We start from the raw sequence: 24,499 nt of genomic DNA on the forward strand, positions 1-24,499 counted from the left end.
AGTGGCTGAATTTGTACCTCCAGGTAAAGTTGCCTGGTGCTTCCTGGTGGGAGGGGCAGAAGCTTTGGGAGAATGTTTAAATCTCTCCCCAGGGACAAAAGGAAGGGAGATTAGCTCGACCCCTGGAAGGGATGTGTGTCCTTGTCCCTTCCTCCCCCTCCATCCCTGTTTTGCTGAGACCCTCACGCCCAGTGTCTGCAGGTCCCTCTGTGTGTGTGTATGTGTGTGTGTGTGTGTGTTCCAGTCTGCAGTGTGAGCAATTTCACTTGAAAAGACAGAGAAATCCCCTCCTTTGAAAGTCTCAGTGTTTGGTTCTTCTCCCAGTAATGCTATAATTGGATGGGATTTTCTCTAATACAGAGGGAAAGTCCTTAAGATGATTTTCCACACACCACCAGCCTCCCCCTTTTCCTCATCCTCCCTTATGCAATAAAACTCCCTTTCTGCAACCCCTTTTGGCTCCTCCAGGGTGGGGGAAAGCTGCTGAAAAAATGGGAGGGGGGGGGGGGATTTAATACCTCAACATCAATTTGCTGGGAGAGCCAGAGGGATCATCCCATTCCTCCTCTGGAAGCAAGCAAAGAAGCTGCTCAGCTCAACTCCAGCTCGGCTGCACAACAGGGTGATTAGATCTGGGAGCACTTGCCAGAGCTCACATTTGCAATCACTTGTCATCCAACCCCTAAAGAAAATAATCAGGGCCCGACCCCTGCCAAATTCCCAGTGATTTAAATATCCCCGAATGAACTGCACTGCCAGTGTAATTTCACTAGAATGAACATATCTCTCCATCTCCCTAAACACAAACATATCTCTGTGTATTTATATATATATATATATATGCATCTAAAGCTCCCCCAGTGTGTAAATAGAAATATTCCCCACTCAGGGAAAAATACATATGCAGGGCTTAATGAGGGAGAAAAAAAAGCTTTTTGGGTTTGAGCTCATGTGAGGCTGCAAAGCTTTCCTCCAGCAAAGCCATTACAAAAATTGTGCCTCTCCCTTTGTTCCCTCTGAGCCACAGAAATTGTCTGATTTCACTGATAAAATAAGGGGGGGGAGGAAGGGGGGGGAAAGGGCAAATAAACAAATCAAATCTCATCCACTCCTTTCTCTCTCCTAAAAAAAAATATAATTATATAGATATAGATATAAAATAAAAGGCAACACAAAAAAAAACCACAACAAAACAACATCAACCAAACACAACAACAACCAAACACAACAACAACCAAGCGCAACAACCAAGCACAACGTCAAAACACAACATCAAAACACAACATCTAAACACAACAATAACTAAACACAGCAATAACTAAACACAACAATAACCAAACACAACAACAACCAAACACAAACACAACCAAACACAAACACAACCAAACACAACAACCAAACACAACATCAAAACACAACATCAAAACAAAACAATAACCAAACACAACAACAACTAAACACAAATACAACCAAACACAACAACAACCAAACACAACATCAAAACACAACAACTAAACACCACAATAACTAAACACAACAACAACCAAACACAAACACAACCAAACACAACATCAAAACACAACAATGACTAAACACAACTAAACACAACAACCACCAAACACAACTAAACACAACAACCACCAAACACAACTAAACACAACAACCAAACATAAACACAACTAAACACAACCACAATGAAACACAACCAGCAACAGGCAGCAGACACAACTCCCCCCCACCCCCCCAAATAAACTCCAAATGAAGCAGGTAAAAAAACGACTCCTCGTTGTTACTCCGGGGAGAAAAACCTCTCCCGCTGCCTCCATCCCCTCGTTTTCGCCTCTCCAAGCCCCATTCAAATGACCCAGGGGACAGGCAGAGCCCTGTCAGCTGGGGTGACACTTGCTCGCGGAGGCAGCAAAGCCTTAAACGATCTGTTCCAGGGGAACAACAAACCTCACCACGGACCCAAGCCTCCAGGAGCCACCTCTTGATCACAGCCCTCCCCACCCCACCTCTCCCCTCTCATCGTGATGATTTGATTGCATTTTTTTTCCCCCCCCTGATTTCCAACCCGGGGTGGGGGGGAAAGAAAAGGAACCTGCAGAGTTTTGGGAACGGCGAGATCCATCCCTGCTCACTCCCCCCCCACCCCCCCTCCCCACCAGCCTCCACTGAGAGGAGAGGAACTGGTGCACTAGAGGAAGAAATAGGAGCAAGCAAACAAAAAATAATCAATTACTGGTGCCCCGTGGGGTGGATCTGGTGGATGAAGTCGTTTCAGCAACGTCTTCCTAAAGCCTGCAGCTGGGACTGTCTCCAAGTGGTGATGATCTGGATGAGCCTCACTGAGATTTGCATGGAAGAAGTTGATTTCTTAGCAAGATGTCTTCAGTGGAGCTCTTGGCTGGTTGGACTGGTGGGGAAGGGGTGTGTGGGTTGGGGGGTGAGGGAGATGTGGGGGTTGGGGGGGGAGGGAGATGTGGGGGTTGGGGGGGGGGAGGGGGTGCGTGGCTGGGTGTGGAGCTGCTGCTTTTTATTTTTCTTGCCTTTTTTTTTTTTCCTTTTTAATATTTTTTTAAGGGGAAAAAAAAATGAGGATTCCCCCCCCCCCAAAAAAAAAACACCCAGAAGCTATTGAAAGTTTCTAGAAAGACAGTTCAAATGTATCCTGAGTGTGGACAGGGATTTGAGAAGAGGAGAGAATGGAAAGGAGGAGTAAAGAGGGAAAATCATGATTTAAGGGAAAAAAGTCTTCCCTTTTCCCTCTTTTTTTCTCTTTTTCCCTCCTCTCCTTTTTTTTTTTCCTCTTCTTTTCATTTCCCTTTTTTTTTTCTCCTTTCTGTCTCCTTTTTCCCTCTTTTTCCCCCCCTCCATTTCCCCCTCCTTTTCTTTTATGCTTTTACCTCCTTTTTCATTTCTCTTGTTTCATTCTCTCCTCTCCTTTTCTCCCTTTCTTCCTCTTCTTTTCTTTATTTTTCCTCTTTTTCTCCTTTTCCTATTTTTTCCTCCATTTCCTCCTCCTTTTTCTTTCACTTTTCATATCCTTTTAAATTTTCCCCTTTTATAATTCTCTCTTTTTCTCCTTTTTTCCCTCTCCTTCTCTTTTCCCCCATATTTGTCCTCTTTTTACCTTTTTATTTTTCCTCTTTTTCTCTTTTTTCATTTTTTTCTTTCCCCCATATTTTTCCTCTTCCCCCCCCCCAATATTTTTCCTCTTTTTCTCTTTTTTTAGCTTTTCTTCTTTCTCTCTTTTTTCCATATTTTTCCTCTTTCTCTCTTTTCCCCACATTTTTCCTCTTATTCCCCCATATTTTTCCTCTTTCTCTTTTTTATTTTTCCTCTCTCTTTTCCCCCACATTTTTCCTCTTTTCCACTTTTTTACTTTTCCCTGGTTTTCTCTTTTTTTCTTTTTTCCTTTTTTTCCATTTTCTCTTTTTTCTTTTTATCATATTTTTCTTTTTCTATATTTTTCCTCTGTTTTCCATATTTTTCCTCTTTTTTCCCTATATTTTTCCTCTTTTTTCCACATTTTTCCTCTTGTTTCCCTATATTTTTCCTTTTTTTTTCCACATTTTTCCTCTTGTTTCCTTATATTTTTCCTTTTTCCCTATATTTTTCCTCTTTTTTCCCTATCCTTGTCCTTTTTTTCCTATATTTTTCCTCTTTTTTTCCTATAATTTTCCTCTTTTTACCCTATATTTTTCCTCTTTTTCCCTCTTTTCATTTGTTCCACTTTTTCTCCTTCCCCCCCTTTTCCTACTTTTTCCTCCTTTTCCTACTTTTTCCTCCTTTTCCTTTTACTTTCCTCCTTTTCCCTCCTTTTCCTTTTACTTTCCTCTTTTTTCCTCCTTTTCCTTCCCTCCTTTATATTTTCCCTTTCCCCTCTTCTCCTCCTTCTCCTTCTTTTCCTCCTTCTCCTTCTTTTCTTTTCCCTCCCCTTGCATTTCAGCAGCTTCAACCCGGGGAGTGAAATCCGGGCAGGTTGTTATAGCTACCCAAATCCACAGGGGTCCCCCCTGTCTATTTAAACCCCCTAAATCTTCCTTCCCCCTTCTCCTTTTTTTTTTTTTTGTGTTGTTTTTCCCTTCCCTTTCTTTCTTTCTTTCTTTCTTCCCCCCCCCCCCCCCCCCTTTACATTTTATCCCTTTGGCTTGTGGGCCAACGTGCCCCCTAATGAGTATTAAAACACTATCTCCTCGCAATTAGCTCATTCCTGACTTCGCGCTCCTGATTGACAGAACAAGCCAAAGCATCAGAATTCTCCCTTTGGCAATAAGTGCTGATTGGGTCCTTTTTAAGAGAGAGCTACTTCAAACTTACTTCTTTTTTTTTTTTTTTTTAACCTCCTTCTTCTCTCTCTCTCTCTTTTTTTTTTTTTCCCTCCTTCTTCTTCTCCTTCTTCTTCTTCTTCTTTTTTTTTTTTTTTAATATTTGCCTTCAGTGTCTTGGCTGAGAGAAGAGTTAGTTTTTTTTTTTTTTTTTAACTTCTCTCTGATTTTTTTTTTGTTGTGTGCTAGGTTTTTTTTTTTTTCCTTGAGAGTAGTAGAGGAAGCAAGAGAGGATTTTACCTGGTCCGGGGCTTGAGTTTTACTTCGTTTAATTTTTATTATTATTATTATTTTTATATATATTTTAATTTTTTTTTTTGGCTCTTCTTTTCGGATTTAATTTTATTATTATTATTATTATTATTGCTTTTTATTTATTTTTTTTTTCCCCCCCAACTGTTGCTGCTGCTGCTGCTGCTGCTATTCTTCTTCTGATTATTAAACTAATCACCCTGCCGCAGAAGAAAGGAAGGTTTTTTGGCAACTCTGGTGAGAGGGAGGAAAAAAAAAAAAAAAGGAAAGAAGAAAGAAGAAAAAAAAAAAAAAAAAAGAAGAAAGACAACTTTTCATCAATGGCCTCTTTTGGATATTTCCTGTTTCTTTGTGGGTTGAGTCAGGCTCTGTCAAGTTACCCAATCTGGTGGTAAGTTTTTTATTCTTCTTCTTCTCCTCTCTCTCTCTCTTTTTGTTTTGGTTTTTTTTTTTCCCTTCTCTTCTCTCATTTTCATTTAATATTTTTTTCTCCCCCCTCCTCTATTTTCCCCGCAACCCCCCGTGCTTAAGATGATTTGAGATTCTCCTTTCGTTGCCACTCAGCGAAAGAGGTGGGATTGTTCCAGCGCCAGCAAGTTCTTTAGAACCTGCATTTCACCTCTTATTTATGCATTCCCTCTGTTTATTTTGACTGGGTTATACCTGATCTCTCTCCCCTTCTCCTGCTGGAAAAGGGAGAGAGCGAGCGAGAGAGCGATCGGAAAGTTATTTTCTTCTCCTTCTTTTTTTTTTTCCCCCCTCTCTTCTTCTTTTTATTATTTTTTTTGAAAGTGCTTTGATCCTCTCCTGTGAAGAACAAAAGGCGCTGCCTGAATTAAAGAGATAATGATACAAGTTGACATGAGCATTTCAAGGTGATTTCGAGCTAGTCAGGTGGAAGGAAGCGGGGAGGGAAAAAGGATGAAAACTTTTCTTACCCTCCTTCCCCCCCCCCCCCCCCCCCCCTTGGCTTTAAGGAATATTGCAGGGAAAAGCCAGAAACAAAATAACCCCAAACCCACCCCACCGAAAACCCAAACAAGGGTGGTGGTGGTGGGAACTGAGGAAAGAGAGAGAAAGGAGATGAGAGGAGGATGAACAACCTGGCTTAGTTCTGGGAAGGCAAAACTGCGAGCAAGGATGGGGTTGGGGGAGACGGACCCGGCGCTTCGCCCGCGGAAGACCCGCGGGAACCTGCGTACGCCGCTTCCCCTGGGATAAGGCGCTGCTGGGGGCCTGGGTAGTGTTTTGGAGGTGGTTTATTTTTCCGCACTTTGCACCCTACGCCTTTAAGAGGTGGTTTTATTTTTTCCCTCTCTTGTCTCTCCCCCACAAAAAGCAAATGGTGCAGGGCAAGACATGTAACTGCAAGAGCTGCTCTAATTACCCCGCGGAGGTAATTGGGCTCCGGGAAACGCAGGAAGGCTCCTGGCTCCGCAGGCAACTGGCGTAAGAAGCGCGGAGAGGAGCCCAGCAGCCTTGAGCGGTGCAGGCAGGAGGCAAACGGGCGGGAGCTCCGCGCTTTGCCTCCGGTTGCGCGGGTGCGGAGCTACCCGTGTAGAGAGCTGTGTGAGTGCGGAGCTACTCGAGCAGTGAATTATATGGATAAGGAGCTGCGCGGATGCGGAGCTACTCGAGTAGGGAGTTGTGTGGATGCGGAGCTACCCGAGCAGGGCGTTACGGGGGTGCGTAGCTACCTGGGTAAGGAGTTATACGGATGAGGAGCTGCGCGGGTGCGGAGCTGCCCAGGTAGGGAGTTGTGTGGGTGCGGAGCTGCGCGGATGCGGAGCTACCAGGGTAGGGAGTTGTGTGGGTGCGGAGCTACGCGGGTAAGCGCAGCCCAAGCGCCGAGTTCCGCACTCGCGGCGGTGTGCAAATAACTCAGAAGTGTCGTTCCCCCCCTCCCCTCCCCCCCATAAAACAACAAAAAAAAGACTTAATGATAATGAATTATTTGAAGTGTATTTAATGTTCTGCCTCCCCCCCGCACCCGGGTGCGGAGGGGCCGTAGCGGGGTTCAGGTGCGATCCGTGGGCGAAAGCAAGCGGGGCTCCCGCGGGTGCGGTAGCGGCCGCGCTGAGCGGAGGGTTGTTGAGGGCGGCAGCCTCGCCAGCTATGTCAGGTATGCCTGAAAAGAGAGGGAATTCGGTGGGATGGGAGAGAGCCCATAAAATGCAAATGTGTGCTTGGGAAGAGAGAGGCGGCGGGAGCACCTGGACGGCAGTCATTAAAAAACGATCTTTTATTCCCAGCCGCCATCTAACTTATAATTAGAAAACTCCGGCTGCATTCCCGATTGGAGAAGGAAACGCATTCCTCCAATACCAACAGAAATATTTCCTTGTCACCCACCCAGGGGAGCGGAGAGCGGAGCCGCGCCGCTGTCCGTCCCCATCCCCGTCCCTTCCCCTATCCCGCTGCCCTGCTCCCGGAGCTGCGGGACGAGCAGCTCCCGGGGGTGGGAAAAGGCAGGGAGAGGTGAGAGGAGGGGAGGCAGAAGGGTTCACCCCAAGCTAGAGCATCAGGTGTGCGTAGAGGGGCTGCAACAGCGACTTTCGGGGGGGCTGGAGGTGGCTTCCCTCCCTTTCCCTCCTTTCAGGTGCTAACCTGCCAGGTTTTAGACCTTCTTTTTTTTCTCTAGCGTTGAGCAAACCTCCCCTTAGGTCATGGAAATGCAAAGGACGTTCGGATTGGGGTGGGGGTGTCGGAGGAGAGGCTGGATACTGTTACACTGGCTGCCTGTATTGCCCACCCACCCCTTTCCCTCTTTATTTATCCTCCACGGAGGCAGTTGGGGGATAAGCCCTGAAGGAGGGTGGGTTGGGGGCCCCCTGGATGCATCCATGCCCATCCCACCCAATCCAGCTCATTTAGCAACTCCATCACACTTCTGTAGTTTAGTTTTATTTGGTTGGTTGGCTGTGGGCTTCTCCCTGTGTGTGTGTTTGGATTTGGGGTTGTTCTGGGGTGGTTTTTTGTTTGTTTGGTTGGTTTGAGTTTGTTGGGGTTGATTTTGTTACTTTTCTTGCTTGAAAGCACTCTAGAGAGGGCCAGGATTTGGGTTTTTAAGTCTTACAGGCAACTCATTCCACTATCTGCAACTCTTCCCACCACCCCCATCTCCCCCCATTCATCTCCCCTACATCAGCTCAGAGAAACCTGACTGCTTACAGCACAAAATCTGTCACTCACCATCCCCAAACTGTGCCACCCCCCTTCCCCCATCCCCTCAAAGTAATAGTTGCTAATTAAAGCTTAAACTCACCCCAAAGCACACAGAGCTATGGATCCTGCCACTGCTCCCAGCTCCAAGAGGATTTGAGCGAAAGCAGGGAGTGGGAAGCACCACTTGCCTGGAGGTTTTGGTTAATTATCCTCCCAAAGGAAAGAAATTCAGGGAAACACTGAGTGTGGATTTGTGCAGGGCAGCAGCTGGGCATTGGCAGAGGGAGCAAGTGGCCATGTGGCTGTTACTGTGATTTTTACCTCTAAATAGAGTTCCTTGTGTGGCCAAGATGTTTAAATTGCTGTTGCTGCCATGGCATAGAGGCATCTGCTTAAAATCAGGCCATGCAGTGCTGGGGGGGGGCCTCTGCATGGTGCTGGGGGGGGCTCTGCACAGCCCTGGAGAAGTGGCACCCTCAGAAAAAGTTCATTGAAGCAAAAGGGAAAAGATCTCAAGGCTCAGGGACCTGGGGGTGTTCAGTTTGGAAAAGAGAAGGCTGAGAGGAGATCTTATTAATCTTTATACCTATCTGAAGGGTGGGTGTCAAGGAGAAGGGGCCAGACTCTTTCATTGGTGCCCTGTGACAGGATGAGGGTCAGAGGGTGCAAACTAGAGCACAGGAGGTTCCACCTGAACATGAGGGAAAACTTCTTTACAGTGAGGGTGCTGGAGCCCTGGAGCAGGCTGCCCAGAGAGGTTGTGGAGTCTCCTCCTCTAGAGACTTTCAAGACTCATCTGGATGTGTTTCTGTGTGACCTGCCCTAAGTGCCCTTGCTTTGGCAGGGGGGGTTGGACTGGGTGATGCTCAGAGATCCCCTCCAACCCCAACCGTTCTGTGATCCCCCCTGAGCAGTGATGCTCTTCTGCTCTGCAGTGATCAGGAGAGGAAAGCCATGGGAGCTTCTTAAACCCAGAACCTTCTGCTGTGCAGTGATCAGGAGAGAAAAGCCATGGGAGCTTCTTAAACCCAGAACCTTCTGCTGTGCAGTGATCAGGAGAGAAAAGCCATGGGAGCTTCTTAAACCCAGAACCTTCTGCTGTGCAGTGATCAGGAGAGAAAAGCCATGGGAGCTTCTTAAACCCAGAACCTTCTGCTGTGCAGTGATCAGGAGAGAAAAGCTGGGGGAGCGTCTTAAACCCAGAACCTTCTGCTGTGCAGTGATCAGGAGAGGAAAGCCATGGGAGCTTCTTAAACCCAGAACCTTCTGCTCTGCAGTGATCAGGAGAGAAAAGCCATGGGAGCTTCTTAAACCCAGAACCTTCTGCTCTGCAGTGATCAGGAGAGGAAAGCTAGGGGAGCTTCTTAAACCCAGAAAATTCCTGAACCTTGCCCTTGGAGAGGGATGAAACAGGCTCTAAAAGTAGTGATTCAAAAATAAATGGAAGAAGTGTGCACCTAATCCCACTGGGACTGATGTGGCAAGTTTCTAGGGATGTGCTGGTGTGGTTTATTGTGGCATGGAACCTCCTGCAAAGCAGCACTGGGCTCTTCAGCCTCCCTCAAGAAGCTCCTGACAGCAGCAACAGGCTCTGCTACACCCAGGGGCCAGATTCAGGGCAAAACTGTGTGAGGGTTTTGTTTGCTTGCTGTTGGCTTCTTTTAGAAACATTAATGCTGCTCTTTTCTTTTTGGAGACTGGAGTGGAGGAAGTCTTGGGAAGTTCAGAAGCAGAGTTGATGGGTGGAGGAGAATCTGATGTTACCTGTCCTCCTGGGGGGGGTTGGTTGGGATCACAGCAGCTGCACCACACCAAGTTCTACCTTCTTTGTGAAGTGGAGCCTGACTTGCTGTGAGGACAGCCAGAGCACAGAAATGACTTGGAAGGGACAAAGGTTTGGTTCAGGGGACCAAAGGAAAAAGAATCACCAAAATTAACACAGAGCTTCAGTGTTGGGGTGCTTAACCTTCTGTAGCTCAGGAAGCTGGTCTTAGGAGAGGTGATCCCAGGGGAGGAACTTTGGCTGAATTAAAAGCTTAGGCAGATCTCTTCACCACGGGAGAAACCTGCCAGCTGGCATCTTGGATGTGACTGGAGAGAGGCTGGAGGAGGAGATCTCATGGAAGTTGACAGGTGCCAGCTCAGGCCCCTTGTGGTGGCATTGCTTTGGGCCTTTGGGCAGTGGTCCCTGTCCTACTGATCATGGTGGAGCTTCTGTCTGCTCTGCTGCTCTCTGTAGCACCTGCACCTCACATCCTAAGTGGGGAAAGTGGAGATGCCAGGAAGGATATATGTCAGGAAGGTTTCTGTGGCTGTGAGCTGTGTTTGCTCTTGGCTTCTTACTGTTTATTCCCCAAGAGTGGTCACAAAAGCTCTGTTGGTTTACTCATCCATGCAGGATGAAGTTGGTCAAAGCCCATGAAGTCCTGCAATAGCCACTTCACAACCCATGAGGGCTGGTGAAAGGGATCTGACAGATCTATCCATCTCCACTTCTTGTAATTCAGGAACTGTTAGTGCATGGGAGCAGGCTTGGAGGGAGCCTTGCCAGCAGAGAGACAAGGAACCTGGTGGCATTGCTCCAGCAACACACAGGTGCAACACCTGAGTGTGTCCCTGCCGGAGCCTGATGGCATCACCTCAGTAAAAGCAGCACAAGGATGAAGTCCTGGCTTGTACCCTGGCTTAGGTCTCTCCTTGGATCTGTCCCTGCCCAGCTGGGTGGGAGAGTCCCTGGTTTGCAGTGGGGTGAGTGAAAGCCAGGCCACACTCTGGATCCCATGAGAAAGCTGATTCTCATTTTATTGGAAATCTTGGAGAACCAAGCTGAGTCTTGGCAGACTCCTCACTTGAGGAAGCACAGCTCGGGTTTGGCAGAGAGCAAGTCTGTTAAGTGAGAGATGATCAAGCCTCGTTAGCCAGGAGGGAGGCAGAGCTCTGCAAGGTCACCCAAGGGACAGCATGAGCCGTGTGCTGTTGGCACCAGGGCTCCTAAAACAATCTCCAGAGCTTGGAAATAAGACTTGCCTCTATCCACTTCTCCTCTCCATTGGCCAGAGGTGAGGGCTTTGGTATTTCCAAGGTGATGACATTTCTCCTCCTTGCTTCTGCTGCTGCAGCAGGTTAAAGAGCTGTCACGCTCCTCTGCAGAGGTGGCTGCATGTCAGCTCTGCATGGTGCAATCTAGGCACATGCAGCCTTCTCCCACTCTTGCCCCAAGGCTTGGGGATTGTCTTTGTGTACACACACCTAAGTTACAACTGTATCTCACATGGTTTTGTTTTGCCAGGCAGTGGATAAGCATGGAGTCATGGTTCAGACTTTCCTCAGGTGCCAACTGATCCACCAGCTGTTTTTCTCTGGTCACAGTATGAGTGCTCTGCACCCAACCCACAATGAGGATAGAAAGCATCTAACTGGGTCAAGGGGCTCTTGCTGTGTAGATCAAGAAACAGCCCTTGCCTGGCCCCTGGGTAGGGTAGGGTGTGCAAAGGCTAAGGGAACTATTTCTCCACCTCTTATTTTCTCATGGTGGGACTGAGGAAACAAACTCAGATGGTATTTATGCTGCTCCCTGTGTCATCCAGGTGTGGAGGAGCTGTGCTGGTGAGATTAAACAACTGGACCCAGGTCACACAAAAAGCCTTTCTCAGGGCAGGAGCTCAACATTTTGCAAGGTCATAGGAAGAAGCCCCTGATTCAAACATGGGGAGGGCTGGGAGTCTTGCAGGGAGCACAGTGTGTGCAAGAGAGTCCTCATCCACTCAGACTTTAGATTCATCTCATTAAATGGTGTTGTCCTGCTGCCAACTCATCGTTTCTTCCCCTTTCAATTGTACAAGGAGTTGTGTTATTTCACCTGAAAATCACAAACTTGGTATTCAAAGCACTGAATGAAGGCTTTGCTTCAACCCAGCAAACCTTACCTCACCAAGGAAAAGGGAATTTTTTTTGCTCCCCAGCCCTTTTCAGGTAGCCCCAGAGGCAAAATATGTCCTCTGCAGGCATCTGAACACCTCTAAGACTTCTCACCTGAAAACCTTTGAGCACCTACTAACATGGCTTAGGCTTTGATATGTGCCTAGGAAGGGAGAGGATGTTTTGTGGCCCTGTCTTACAGGTGGGTAAACAGAGGCAGAAGAATTTAAAAGCCCTGCCCTGGACCTTGCAATGAGCCTGCAGCACTGAAGCTCTGGGTTGTCTGGTTCACCAAGGCAAGGCAGGTCTTATCTTCTCTCTGGAGACCTTTCTGCACAGGCTTAATGTCTTTGGGGGTAACCAAGGGCAGGGTAACAAAGTGCCTGCTTCAGGGGCAGGGGTCATTAATGAAATAGGTGGCTCCTGTCCTCCTCTCTGAGCTCCAGTGCCACCTAGATGAGCCATTTGCTTGTGCCCATGGCATTCCTTCCTCCAGACTCAGCTCTACAGCTAGTCACAGTACAGAGAGGTTGGAACAGGAGGATGGCCAGAACCCTGCTGCTTCCTGTTGGCCAGAAAAGGCTTTCTGAGTCTTCCTTCTAAAAACACACCAGGAGTTTTGGCTGCTGCTGGGAGTGTGTGATCTCTCTCTTAGGAAATCACAGTCAGGGGGTGCTGAAACAAGGACAAGAGGAAATGGCCTCAAGTTGTGCCAGGAGAGGTTTAGGTTTAGGTTAGACATTAGGAAGAGCTTCTAGACTGACAGGGTTCTCAAAGGGTGGAACACACTGCCCAAGGGGGGTGTTGAGTCACCATCCCTGGATGCATTTAAAAGCCACTTAGACATGGTGCTCAAGGAGAGGGTGTAATAGTGGCCCTGGCAGAGTTAGATTATGATGATCTTAGAGGTCTCTTCCAACCATGGTGACTCTGTGAGGAGGAAACGAGGCTGAGCCACTGGTTTCTCCATCCCAGATCTACAGGATTCCTTTCCTGCTTGCATCCTGCTTCCTGGGATGAGCTGGCTTGACTCCAGCCCTGCAGCCATGCCACAGCTTTTCCAGACAGGGGCTGCCAGTCCCTGCACCTCTTCCTGTGCCATTAGTGCTAAGCACGGGTGAAAAGCATCAGGAGAAGGCGGCTGTTCTGTGCCAGACCTCATGAGGAGCAGATGTTTTCCCTCTGTGTGCATGGGAGAGAGCAAGAAAAGCCCGACGGGTTGATGGACCCACTTCCTCCTTGCTCAGCATCTGTGCTGTGTTCACGATTCCAATAGCCCCGGCTGCATTTCAAAAGGCTTTATTGGGCATAATGACAGCACTTAATGAGCATTGCACCATTGTGTCACTGGGGGAGTCCTCCAGGCTCTGAGTCACGGATGCTGGGCTCCATTTGGGTAGCTGAGCTGTATGCAGTGCCCTGAACAGCCTCATCCCCAGGGCCTCCTGCCAGCAGGGGTGGACCTGTCCTACCCAGCACAAACCCTATGAGGAGAGGCTGAGGGAGCTGGGGTTGCTTAGCCTGGAGAAGAGGAGGCTCAGGGGAGACCTTCTTGCTCTCTACAACTACCTGAAGGGAGGTTGTAGCCAGGTGGGGGTTGGTCTCTTCTCCCAGGCACCCAGCACCAGAACAAGAGGACACAGGCTCAAGGTGTGCCAGGGGAGGCTCAGGCTGGATATTAGGAAGAAGTTCTTCACAGAGAGAGAGATTGGCCATTGGGATGTGCTGCCCAGGGAGGTGGTGGAGTAGCTATCCCTGGAGATCTTCAAGAAAAGCCTGGATGAGGCCCTTGGTGCCATGGGCTAGTTGATTGGATAGGGCTGGGTGATAGGTTGGACTGGATGATCTTGGAGGTCTCTTCCAACCTGGTTGATTCTGTGATTCTATACTCCCACCAAAATCCATGTTGAAATGTCCTCCCTGGAGTAGGACTAGACTCCTGATCTTGCTCTGGACCTTAAAGGAAACCAGGCAGGGTCAAAGAATGCAGCTGGGAAGAGGGGAGGTGGAGCATACAGGAAACCTGGAGAACATTGCTGTGAAGTAGAAGGTCTTTCCAGCTTCAGAACAGGCACCTGGTCTGTGCTGTTTGTCTTCTAGTGATGTGGAGCTTAGCTCTTTCTACCCAGTCAGGTGGTGGCAGGTGCCAGGGTGATGGTCCCAGTTAAAACCATTGAAATGCAACTTAAAGGAAGTGGAAATGGTAAGGGGAGAAGTAGTGAAAGTAATGTCTTGTTCACCTGCTCAGCTAAGGCTGGATTGGGCACAGCCCCGAGGCTGCAGCAAGAGTTGTTCCCACCCTGTCCCACCAAAGCTGTCTCTGCCTTGGTGACATCACCAAGAGCCAGCTGAAGGCCAAGGGTCTGCAAAAGTCAAGAGAGGTCTGTGAGGCTTCATGCTGGAAGGAGATAAACACTCAAGGAAGTCTGCAACTTCCATGATGGACCCACCAATGCTCTGCTGACTCAGGCCCAGAGTTGCTCTTGCAGAAAAACCTCTCTGTTGATGCCAACTGCTTCCAGCTAGCCTGGGCCATTTAGAATGCACTTCCCCCCCCACCCCCACCTCCTGCCCCTTTAAAAGTGGCATGGTTTGATTTAAGCCCTGTTATCATCTTAGCACAACATGTAAAAATTCATCAGTTCCCTCCAAATTCTACCAGTGCTTGCCAAAACCAAGGCAAGGGAGGAAGGACCAATACATTAACTCCCTTGTTCTGAACTCCTAACATAGGGCACTGCTTTCAAAAGCAGCCTGTAAAGCAGGGGAGAGCCTTCTGCATCACAAAGGTGCTGTTTGTCCCTTTTCCTTGTTTGCCACCTGCATATTCACAGTCCCCTTCCCACTTGGATGTTGCTGATACCCAGAGAGTGTTTTGCATTTGTAGAGCCTGGGCCATCAAAGGAGTTCAAGGTGCCTTTGGTCTCCTCCTCAGCAGTCTCTGTTCTGGTGTAAATGACAGCCAGTTATGCTTTATTTTGGTGTGCTGATAATTCTTCTCAGGGATGTGGTTACTCTTTCCCATCACAGATATTCCCCCACACTATTGGTGTGAAATGCTTTCCTCTCGTTGCATCCTTGCACATTCTCCAGCTTCACCAACAAGGTCACATCACAGCATGGGGGCTGCTTCCTTTCTCACTAGCTATCCCAGGTGTTTGGGATGGTCACTTCTTGTCTTCTGGGGGGAGGGCTCTGTAGGTTCAGAATGTGTTGGGGGCTCTGTAGGTTCAGAATGTGTTGGGGGCTCTGTAGGTTCAGAATGTGTTGAAGGCTTTGCAGGCTGAAAATGTGTTTGAGCTCTCTGTAGGCTCAGAATGGGCTGGAGCCCAGAGACTTCAGAAGACATTGCTGTTACTCAGCAGAATTCAGATTGTGGGATGGAGCAGTGAGGAAAGGCAGAGCCCATCTCTGCTCTAGCCAAGGCTGTGAAGTGAAGCTGATCAGCACTGAGCAGAAGGAACTCCTGTGCCTTCTGCATCCAAGAGGGTCCACCTTGCCTAATAGAGATATTCCCTAAGGGGTAGGAAGGCAGGAGTGAAACTCCTTGAACAGTTGCCAAGCTCACCATTCAGTTTGTCCCTCTGCCCCCAGAAGAGCAACAATAGAGCCTGTTGCTAGACAGTGTTGTGTGGAATGACAGAGAGCAACTCTAAATCCTTTGCAGGCTGAAAGACACACTGAAGGCAGCTTTCCCCCTGATCTTTTCATGATCCTCCAGTGGCTGAGAAGAAGTGGAACAGTCTAAACATTGCTGGGCAGGTAGGAGCCCATGCAAAGCCCAGTGAAGGCTGACAGAGTATACTGGGAGAGCCACAGGTCCTTTAGAGTCATAATACTCTTGCTAATGCTGGGGTTTGGGAGAGCCAGGCTTGAATCCTCTCTCTTCTGCAGGGAGAATCATCTCACAGCTTTAGCAGTCTCCAGTCAAGTTTCCTTCTGAGTTATTGGTGAGAAGTGAGATGCAAGTTGTGTGACATACATCAGACATTCACTTGCAGAGGTGATGAATCAGATCCCAGTTGCAGCACTTTTCTCGCCATTGCCTGCAAGAAGATCCTGGCTGACTGGCTCAGACAAAGATATCTTCTTCAGACAGATAAATCTAGCTGCCTTCCCCCTGCTTTGTGTTGGAAGAGATCTTTCAAGCTCCTCTAGTCCACCCCCCCCTGCAGTCAGCAGGGACATCTGCAACTGAGCCCCAAACATCCTGACCTGGAATGATTCCAGAGATGGGGCATCTTCCTCTCTGGATAACCTGGGCCAGTGCTCCATCACCTTCACTATAATTTTCTTCCTTCTCTCTAGTCCAACTCTCCCTCTTTTTAGTTTAAAACCATCATCTCCTGTCCTGTCCCAACAGGCCCTTCCAAAAAGTCTGTCCCTGTCTTTATGATCAGCTTCTTTAAGTCCTTCAGGCCACCAGAAGCTCTCCCTGGAGCCTTCCTTTCTCCAGGCTGAGCAAACCAAACTCTCTCAGCCTTTCTTCACAGCAGAGATATTGCAGCCCTCTGACCACTTTTGTGGCTGCCTCTGGACCCCCTCCAGCAGGTCCATGCCCTTACTGTGCTGAGGAGCCCAGAGCTGGGTGAACTGTGAAAGGCAAAGCTACTCAGACACTGAACTCCTGCTTTGTGCCTTAGACTTCGTGACTGCATTGCTGCAACCTGATCAATTGACTGATTTTCCTGAGCTGCCCCTTTTCAGTGGCTTGCAGTGACTGCTCCATGCAGTGACTGCTCCATGCAGTGACTGCTCCATGAATACCCTTGGCTCATTCTGAATGTGGGAGAAAGTGAATTAGCTCTGTGGCTTTTACTGGAGTGCTCACTTCTCCTCACAAGCTGCAGAGAGACCAGGAGTTAAGCAGCACAGCCTTAGCTGTCTAACTAGTGGGCACCTGAAGTTAGTTGAGATGCATCCCACTCATGCTATAAGAGCTATAACAGCTTCTACTATCATTCAATCCAGAAATCATCTCATCCATCCCCATGTCCTTCAGGCTGCATTAAACAGACTGAAATGAGAATTGGGAGGAGGGCATGGGTATCAGAGATAGTCAGCACTGAGTCATTACTAACAAGAAGCATCAGCTGGGCAAGGAAGGAGCTCCTGGATCACCACCTTTTTTTGACAAGACAGGTCATGGATCTTAGTGGATTGATTGCAACACCTCAAAGCCAGGTCAGAAGTCTAAGAGCACAGTGGGAACTAGTTTCTGCCTGAAAGAGTGTAAGGTCCAGACAGATGGGGCAAACAACTGAGTTGAAAGAGAGCAGATAAGAAACATTAGCAGAAGATTGGGAATCAGCCAGGGAAATGCTAATTCACTGGCCCTCTGAAATCCTTGGTGCAACTTGCCCACAGGCACATGGGAAGTCTGTGATAGAAACCAGCACTGAGTCTCTCTGTCCTGCTGACTCAATGTGTAGTCTCAGTCTCCTGGTGAGCCAAAGTTCAAGCTCAGGCGTAATCCGAGGCAGCGTGTGGTCAGTCCAGCTTTCTGACAGCTCCACTTTGAATCACAGGGAAGTTATGGTCACCAGAAAAGCCTCCAAATTACAAGGCAGAAATTAATTCAAGAGCTGTTTGGTCCACCATGTATTGACAGCCACAGATAAGAGTCGTGGTGCCTCCCACCCACAGTGATGCTGGTGCTGGCTCCTGCTGTCTCTGACATAGGTGCTTCAAGAGACTACATTGAGAAGCTCTCTCCTGCACAGAATCATAGAAGTGTTAGGGCTGGAAGGGACCTCAAGGCTCAGCCAGTTCCAAGCCCCCTGCCATGGCCAGGGACACCTCACACCACAGCAGGTTGCTCACAGCCACATCCAGCCTGGCTGCAAACACCTCCAGGGATGAGGCTTCCACCACCTCCCTGGGCAACCTGTGCCAGGCTCTCACCACCCTCATGGGGAACAACTTCTTCCTAACATCCAATCTCAATCTACCCACTTCTAGTTTTGTTCCATTCCCCCCAGTCCTATCCCTCCCTGACATCCTCAAAAGTCCCTCCCCAGCTTTGTTGTAGGACTCCTTAACCCCAATCATCCTGTGACATGGGACCACTCTTCTTATCCCTTCTCTGCCCTTCACAAGCCTAAGCAATTGATCTGGGGAGCTGAAGAGGTGGGAAGCAGAAAGCTGGAAAACAAGGCCACCTCTTACAGCCTCTGCCAGAGGATGTGCCACGTTAAGGGATGGTATGGGTGGCGCTGAGCAGATCCTGAGCTCCAGGAAGAGCAGATCCTGAGCTCCAGCTGTGCTGGAGTTACCTTTGACTCACTGTTTCAAAAAAACCAAACCCAAACCCCAACACTGAGGTGAGACCAACAGCCAGGGCAGCTGGACACACATGAGTCAGCACGACAGAAAGCAGGAGGGAAGAGTTTAGGTTTGTTGGTTCTGTTCTAGAGACGTCCGTGACGCTTACGCACCGCCGCTGTGCCCGGCGGGGTTCGTCATCCTCCATCTCAGAGCCGCACATCTCATCCCAGGCAGTCATCTCAGCTCCCTTTCTAGTCAATGAATGAAGGCTGACACTTCCTCTCTGTGATTCACCAGGCCTATCTTTGATGTCAATCTTTGGATGCAATGACTCTCTTTAGCAGCTGAGCTCTCTACGTCGGTGCTCGAGAGAGCCGCAATGACTTAGCTGAACTCCTGACTTCTGCATCAGCAAGGTTAGGTCCAATGCTCTAAGCCCATCATGCCCACATCCATATGTTCATCCTGCCCACATCCATATGCTCATCCTGCCCACAGCTGTGGGTCAAGCCCCATTGCTGGAGGTGTTTGCAGCCAGGCTGGATGTGGCTGTGAGCAACATGCTGTAGTGTGAGGTGTCCCTGGTCATGGCAGGGAGGTTGGAACTGGCTGATCACAGAATCACCAAGGTTGGAAGAGATCTGGAAGATCATCAAGTCCAACCTGCCACCCAACACCTCATGACTAAACCATGGCACCAAATGCCTCGTCCAATTCCCTCTTGAACCCCTCCAGGGATGGTGACTCCACCACCTCCCTGGGCAGCACATTCCAATGGCTAGCAACTCCCTCTGGGATGAACTTTCTCCTCACCTCCAGCCTAAACTTCCCCTTGAGGTCCCTTCCAGCCCTGACAACTCTATGATTCTATGACTCAGGAACAAGGACTTTTGTGGTAGTTTTAGGCCATGCCTTTAAATGTTTCACAGATCTTGAGCAGTAAAATGCAGATCAATCACTATTGGCTGTAAAAAGGAAAACAAAGTTAATTCTAAACAATCCATTGGAAGGGACTAAAACTAGATGTCCCAAAACACTTTCTCTCTCTTCTCTCACTTCTTCACTCTGGGAGTGATATTAACTTGCTTCTGCTTGACCTTGGCTGCATTGTTTTGGCTAAGTCTAACTTCTCTGCTCCTTTCTTTTGTCCCTTCTTGTGTACAGAGGGGTAAGGGGGAGGTAGAGAGGGAGAAGCTAGTAGCTTCCACTGGTCTTTGGCCAGGGGAGGGTTCTTGTGCTGTTTATCAATTGTAAATCCCTGTAAATGATGTAAATCTTGGGTGTTTGGTACACAGCCATTGCATTTCAGTGTAGATTGTGGTGTTGCTTGTAAATACAGCTTTCATTTGCTTCCCATTGAGCTGGGCCTGGCAAATTTAATGTTGGGGAGGTGGGAGGAGGAACTTTCGACCCAGCACAGCTCTGTGTCTCTGCAGAAGCCTCTCCTTTAGCTTTTTCCCTGTGATGCTGGCCTGTGACACCAACCTGCTTCAAGGAAAGTGCTGTTGCAAAAGCATCACTCATCCAAAACACAGTCACCCCGGGCAGCTGGCCACAAAAAACAGCCAAGTGGAGGTACCCTGACAGACAGCAACCCTCCAGGGCCAATCCTGACTCTGAAATCACTGCAGCAAGTCACCAGCTCATATTGTCTTCTCCTGAGCCTGAGGTTTTGGTGGTTCTGCTGACCTTGCTGATAAGATCTGTCCAGGTTTATTCATACACTTGTGCTGTCTAGTCCTCAAATTCCCAGACTGTTTCTCTTACCATGAACGAGGAAGAGTTTGCCTTATCTTAAATTTCCTTGATCTTAAAGATGTCAGGAAAGATGCCTGGGAGTTTCTTTGATTCCAGAAGCATGTGGTGGCATCAATATGATGGAAGGGTGCACAGGTTTTGCTATTGAAACTCTCTGGGTGTTAAGTTAGGCATGAACTTAGCCTTAGGTGCTACCCTGCTAAGTTAGACTTCATTGCTAATATTAAGAGAGAACAGATGGAGACACCTTGGGTGTTTTGTGAGAAGGAGGAGAAGGCACTTGGTGCCATGGTTTAGTAGTTGTGAGATCTTGGGTGACAGGTTGGACTCTGAGGTCTTTTCCAGCCTTATTGATTCTGTGATGGTGTGGTAGCTGCAGAAATGCAGCCAGCTGCCTGGTGGAGTGCTCTTTGCAGCTCCCAGTGACACTTCCCAGAAAACCCCCAGGATCCCAGCATGGTGGGGGGTTAGAAACGACCTCAGGGCATCATCTAGTCCAACTCCCCTGCTAAAGCAGGATCAACCACAGCAGCTTGCCCAGGATCACAATGCCCAGGTGGCTTTGGATTCTCTCCAGAGTAGACTCCACAAACTCTCTGGGCAGTCTGGCCCTGGGCTCCAGCACCTTGACAGCAAAGGGTTTTTTCCTTATGTCTAGGTGGAATCTCCTGTGTCCCAGTTTGTGCCTGTTGCTCCTTGTCCTGTCACTGGGAGCCCACTGGCAAGAGTCTGGCACTACCCTCCTGGCCACTACCCTTTAGCTCTTGCTGAGCATTGAGAAAATCTCCTCTCAGGCTGCTCTTTTCCACTCCAAACAGCCCCAGGGCTCTCAGCCTTTTCTCCTCACAGAGATGCTCCAGGCCCCCCATCATCTTCATAGCCTCTGCTGGGCTCTCTCCAGCAGTTCCCTGGCTCTCTTGAACTGGAGAGCTCAGAGCTAGACCTAACATTTCAACTGTGGCCTCACTAGGACAGAGTAGATGGGGAGGAGAACCTCCTTCAGCCTGTCACACTCTTAATGCATTCCAGGAGACCATTGGCCTCCTTGGCCACAAGAGCACAGTGCTGGCTCATGGTGAACTTCTTGTGCCCTGGCACTCCCAGGTCCTCTTCCACGGAGCTGCTTTCCTCCCCTCTACCAGTGCAGGATGTTATTCTGTCCCAGGTGCAAGACTCTACACTTGCCCTTGGTGGACTTCATGAGCTTACCTTTCTCTCAGCTCTCCAGCCTGTCCAGGTCAGTTAAGTCCAGTTAATGACTACTTTGAGGACTCCTTGGACAAGAGAAGTACCTATTATGCAAGAAGTTCATTATACACATAGGGCTCTGTGTATGTATGAATATGGACAGACAGTACACGCACAGATCCCTCTCCTCAGCTTTAACTCCTACTCCAAACACAGGCTGAACTCAAGGGCAATCTTCCCTGGGCTTTAGTAGCCTTTAGAGCAAGCTCTTTGCCTCCTGTCTCGGACTCAGAGCTCCTTTAGGTCTTGATCCTCCAAGTTGCTTCATACTTTGGTTCTGGGCCAGGAAAGTGCTGCTTAGCCTCAGGTTTCTCCTAAATAGCTGGGCAGTTCTCTACATTTTCTGTGTGCAGGCACCAAGCTGGTGGGATCTCACCATGGTTGAGACCAAGCCTGAGAGCAGGGAAGGTCTTTCCTGTGTGGGGCTGCTGCACAGAGTGCATACATTATTTTACATGCTATCAGGGACATCCAGTAATAATGTATTCAAATTACAGGCATATCTCTCAGTCCCATCTCCTATCCCATCACAGGAGAGAGAAGGAACCCAGTTAAGGCTTGTATATATCTGACAAGATGCAGCAAAACTTGGCTAGGGGCTGGATGGGGTTTGGAGGCATGCAAAGGCAGAATTGCAGAGGTTTTGTGTCTCTCATGATGGGCTGCAGAGTTTGCAACACCCATTCATACACTACCTCTAGCACCCAGGTCTCAAATGCTGAGGGTGTTAAAACTGAGAGCTCCAGAGGCTCCTGGCTGAATCCCCAGTGCTGGCCAAGCCTCACTCAATGTGAATAATTGATTTGGTAGCTCTGTGGAACAGCATAATCTGTTGGCAAGGCTGTGCTGCTGAGATTGGAGAAACTGGGGGGTGGGGGGGTGTTAAAACTCTGCTTCAAACCAAGCAGAGGCAACTTTCTGAAGCTCATTTTCTCATCCCATGGGTAAGTGCCCTAACCACTAAGCTGCTGACTCTTGAGTATAAAGGGGACATTGCGTCCTCTCACTTTGCTTTGGGAATGGCACCTCAGGGCATGGGCACAAGAACAAATTACCAGGAGGTAGGTTAGGGTGTGAACTAATAAGATGCCAGTTTTTCTGTGGTAACTGCCCGTGTGAATGCCTGTACCCTGCAATAAATGCAGATGGTTCATATGCACCAGGGGGTAAGAACGCTCACATGGGTGTTCACACCCTGGTTTGACTCCCAGTAACTTGGGCCTGTGCCTCTAACCTCAATATCCTTGAGAATCCACTCTGAAATAAGAAAAAAGGACTAAATGAAAAGCCCCTTCCAAACCTGCTCTGCCTACACTTCCAGGTATTTCAGTGCTGCTTTCTTCTTCTTCTTGTTTGCTAGAAGCTTCCCCCCTGTACTTGGCACTGGTGAGGCCACATCTTGAGTAGAAGAGAATACAATTGACCAGGTTGGGAAAGACCTTTGAGATCATCAAGTCCAAGCTATCACCCAACACTATCTACTGCATTCAGGGCTCGTAGTGATAGGACAAGAGGCAGTGAATTGAAGACTGGATATAGGAAGGAATTCTTTCTAGTGAGGGGGGTGAGACCCTGGAACAGGCTGCCCAGAGGGGCTGGGGATGCCTCCTCCCTGGATGTGTTCAAGGCCAGGCTGGATGAGGCTCTGAGCAACCTGAGCTGGTGGGAGGTGTCCCTGCCTGTGGCAGGGAGGTTGGAACTGGCTGATCTTTAAGGTGCCTCTTCCAGCCCAAACCATTCTGTGATTCTATGAACTTTGCCTAGGAGCAGGCTGAGCCTTATTGTGCATGAGCCCAAGTGACTGAACCTTACACAAGGCCTTCAAGATGTTCCAGGAAGTAGACTTTAAGATGGTCCAGTCCAAAAAAACCTCAGCACTTGCTTGTGTGGTGGGACCTGGTCTCATGAGGATCCCAGAGGCTGCTTGGCTCAAGCTATCTTGAAGCACCACCTTTTAAGTTAGATTGGGAAGATTCAGTTCATCCTTGAGGAGGTGTTCCACACCCACTGAGGGCACCTTTGCTTTGAAAACAGGACTGTCTCATAAAGCTTCCAAGCACACAGGGAGCTGTATCTGTACCCTCTTGGGTGAGAGCACACTCCCCTAACAGACCTCTGGATGGAATTCACTCCAGTTCGGCCACACAGTGCTTAACTCTCTGAGCTAATCATCTTACCTCCCTCTAGAAAGATGGGCATCTTCTGAAGGAGATTCATCCTTCCTGAGATGGGTATCTTTTCAGTGGATGTGATGAGTCACTGTCTGGAGCTGCCTCTCTTTCTCCATCCACTCCAGAAACAACCTAAACACCTACCTTTTAGACAGCTAAAGCTGGGAGGTAGGGCTGAGTGCCTGAGCACCCAACCAGTGTCACTGGTGTGATGCCAGTTGGTGTCTGGAAGGTTTTCATCCCTGTTTTAAGAGGAGAAGACTGAAGTGTGTGTCAGGTCCTTGACCTTCCTGGGTGATTTTGCCTGGAGATAAGAGGCAGAAGACCTAAATCCTCTCTGGTGCAAAGAGCACAACTCTTCCAGATGAAGCACATAAACAGGCTGAAGCAGACATTAATTTGAAGAGTCCTTTCAGGGGACAGAAAAAGCTTGTCATGAAGTAATGAAAGCTGAATGGGGAGGCAGGTCTACTCCAAAGGCCAAAAAGTCCTCAGAAAGAGCACTTTCCATCCCATGGAAAGTGAGTTTGATGCTTCATCCTGAGCTAGAAGCAGAACCTGTCAGTCTTTAAGGTGGACGACAGGTTGCTAATCAGGCCAAGAACTTAAGGTTCAAGAGGATTTTCTCAGTCGACTTCCTCAAGGCAATATCTGCAGAGGCATTGGAAAGATTCAAGACTGTTACAGTTAATGACAAAAAGTTATTTGTGGGGGATTTTATTTCTGGGCTATGGAAGCCCAGCATAAAAACTCATGCAAGGAAATCATGCTCCACCAATGTCCTCTGCAGGGCACTTGCCTTTTCTTCTGGAGCAGCTGATGCTGGCCCCTCTAGGGCAGGGTTACAGGCCTCAGGTTTGCTGGGTTCCTTTTCCTATAGGACTGGAGCATTGCTACCACCTTGGTGTGCAAAGTGCTAACCCACTTATGGCAGCAGTGGGGACACCAAGACCTTTGCAGAGAACACAGAAGCAGTTTTTCACCTCTGCCCTTCAGAGGGCAGTGGATGGTTTGTGACTGCCCAGCAGCACAGCTCCTTTGGCAGTGTTTTGGAGAAGTATTAAGCTGAGTTGCCAGCAATGTGTCCTAACCATGCTGAGAGGTGATGTAAGAGCCTTTCCCTCTGAACTTGCTGTTGAATTTTGGGGGGTGTGCATGCAGCTCAAGAGAAGTGTAGGATCTATCTTAGCAAGCTTCTGCCATCTAAAATCTCATCATCTAGTTCATGGCTTTCCTGAAGGCTCCTTTTTTAGGGACTAACTTCCCAAGAAGGCAATTCAGCCCACCTACCAAGGAGTCACAGAGTGGTGGGGGTTGGAAGAGACCTCTGCAGAACGTTTAGTCCAACCTCCCTGCTAAAGCAGGGCCACCTAGACACCTGTATCAGGA

The 24,499-nt window shown here is 48.6% G+C and overlaps 1 protein-coding gene across 7 annotated transcripts in view; it reads left to right on the forward strand.

The window, feature by feature from the left end:
- The first annotated feature begins 2,157 nt into the window (after positions 1 to 2,157).
- WNT3A (Wnt family member 3A) overlaps positions 2,158 to 24,499 on the forward strand; it is a 106,630-nt gene continuing 84,288 nt past the window's right edge. The window contains exons 1-2 of one of the 7 annotated variants that reach the window (XM_068145826.1): positions 2,158 to 2,419; positions 4,793 to 4,974. In XM_068145826.1, the coding sequence (XP_068001927.1) occupies positions 2,270 to 2,419; positions 4,793 to 4,974 (332 nt within the window). In that variant the 5' untranslated portion in view covers positions 2,158 to 2,269. Of the gene's footprint in view, positions 2,420 to 4,491; positions 4,975 to 6,045; positions 6,333 to 24,499 lie in introns of those variants that run through there. The other 6 variants (XM_068145827.1, XM_068145828.1, XM_068145829.1 and 3 more) reach the window with 6 other exon arrangements.

The sequence above is a fragment of the Melanerpes formicivorus genome, unplaced genomic scaffold, assembly GCF_026170545.1.
Source record: "Melanerpes formicivorus ecotype bairdi unplaced genomic scaffold, bMelFor1.0.p_v2 SCAF_13, whole genome shotgun sequence".
Classification (NCBI taxonomy): Eukaryota; Metazoa; Chordata; class Aves; order Piciformes; family Picidae; genus Melanerpes; species Melanerpes formicivorus.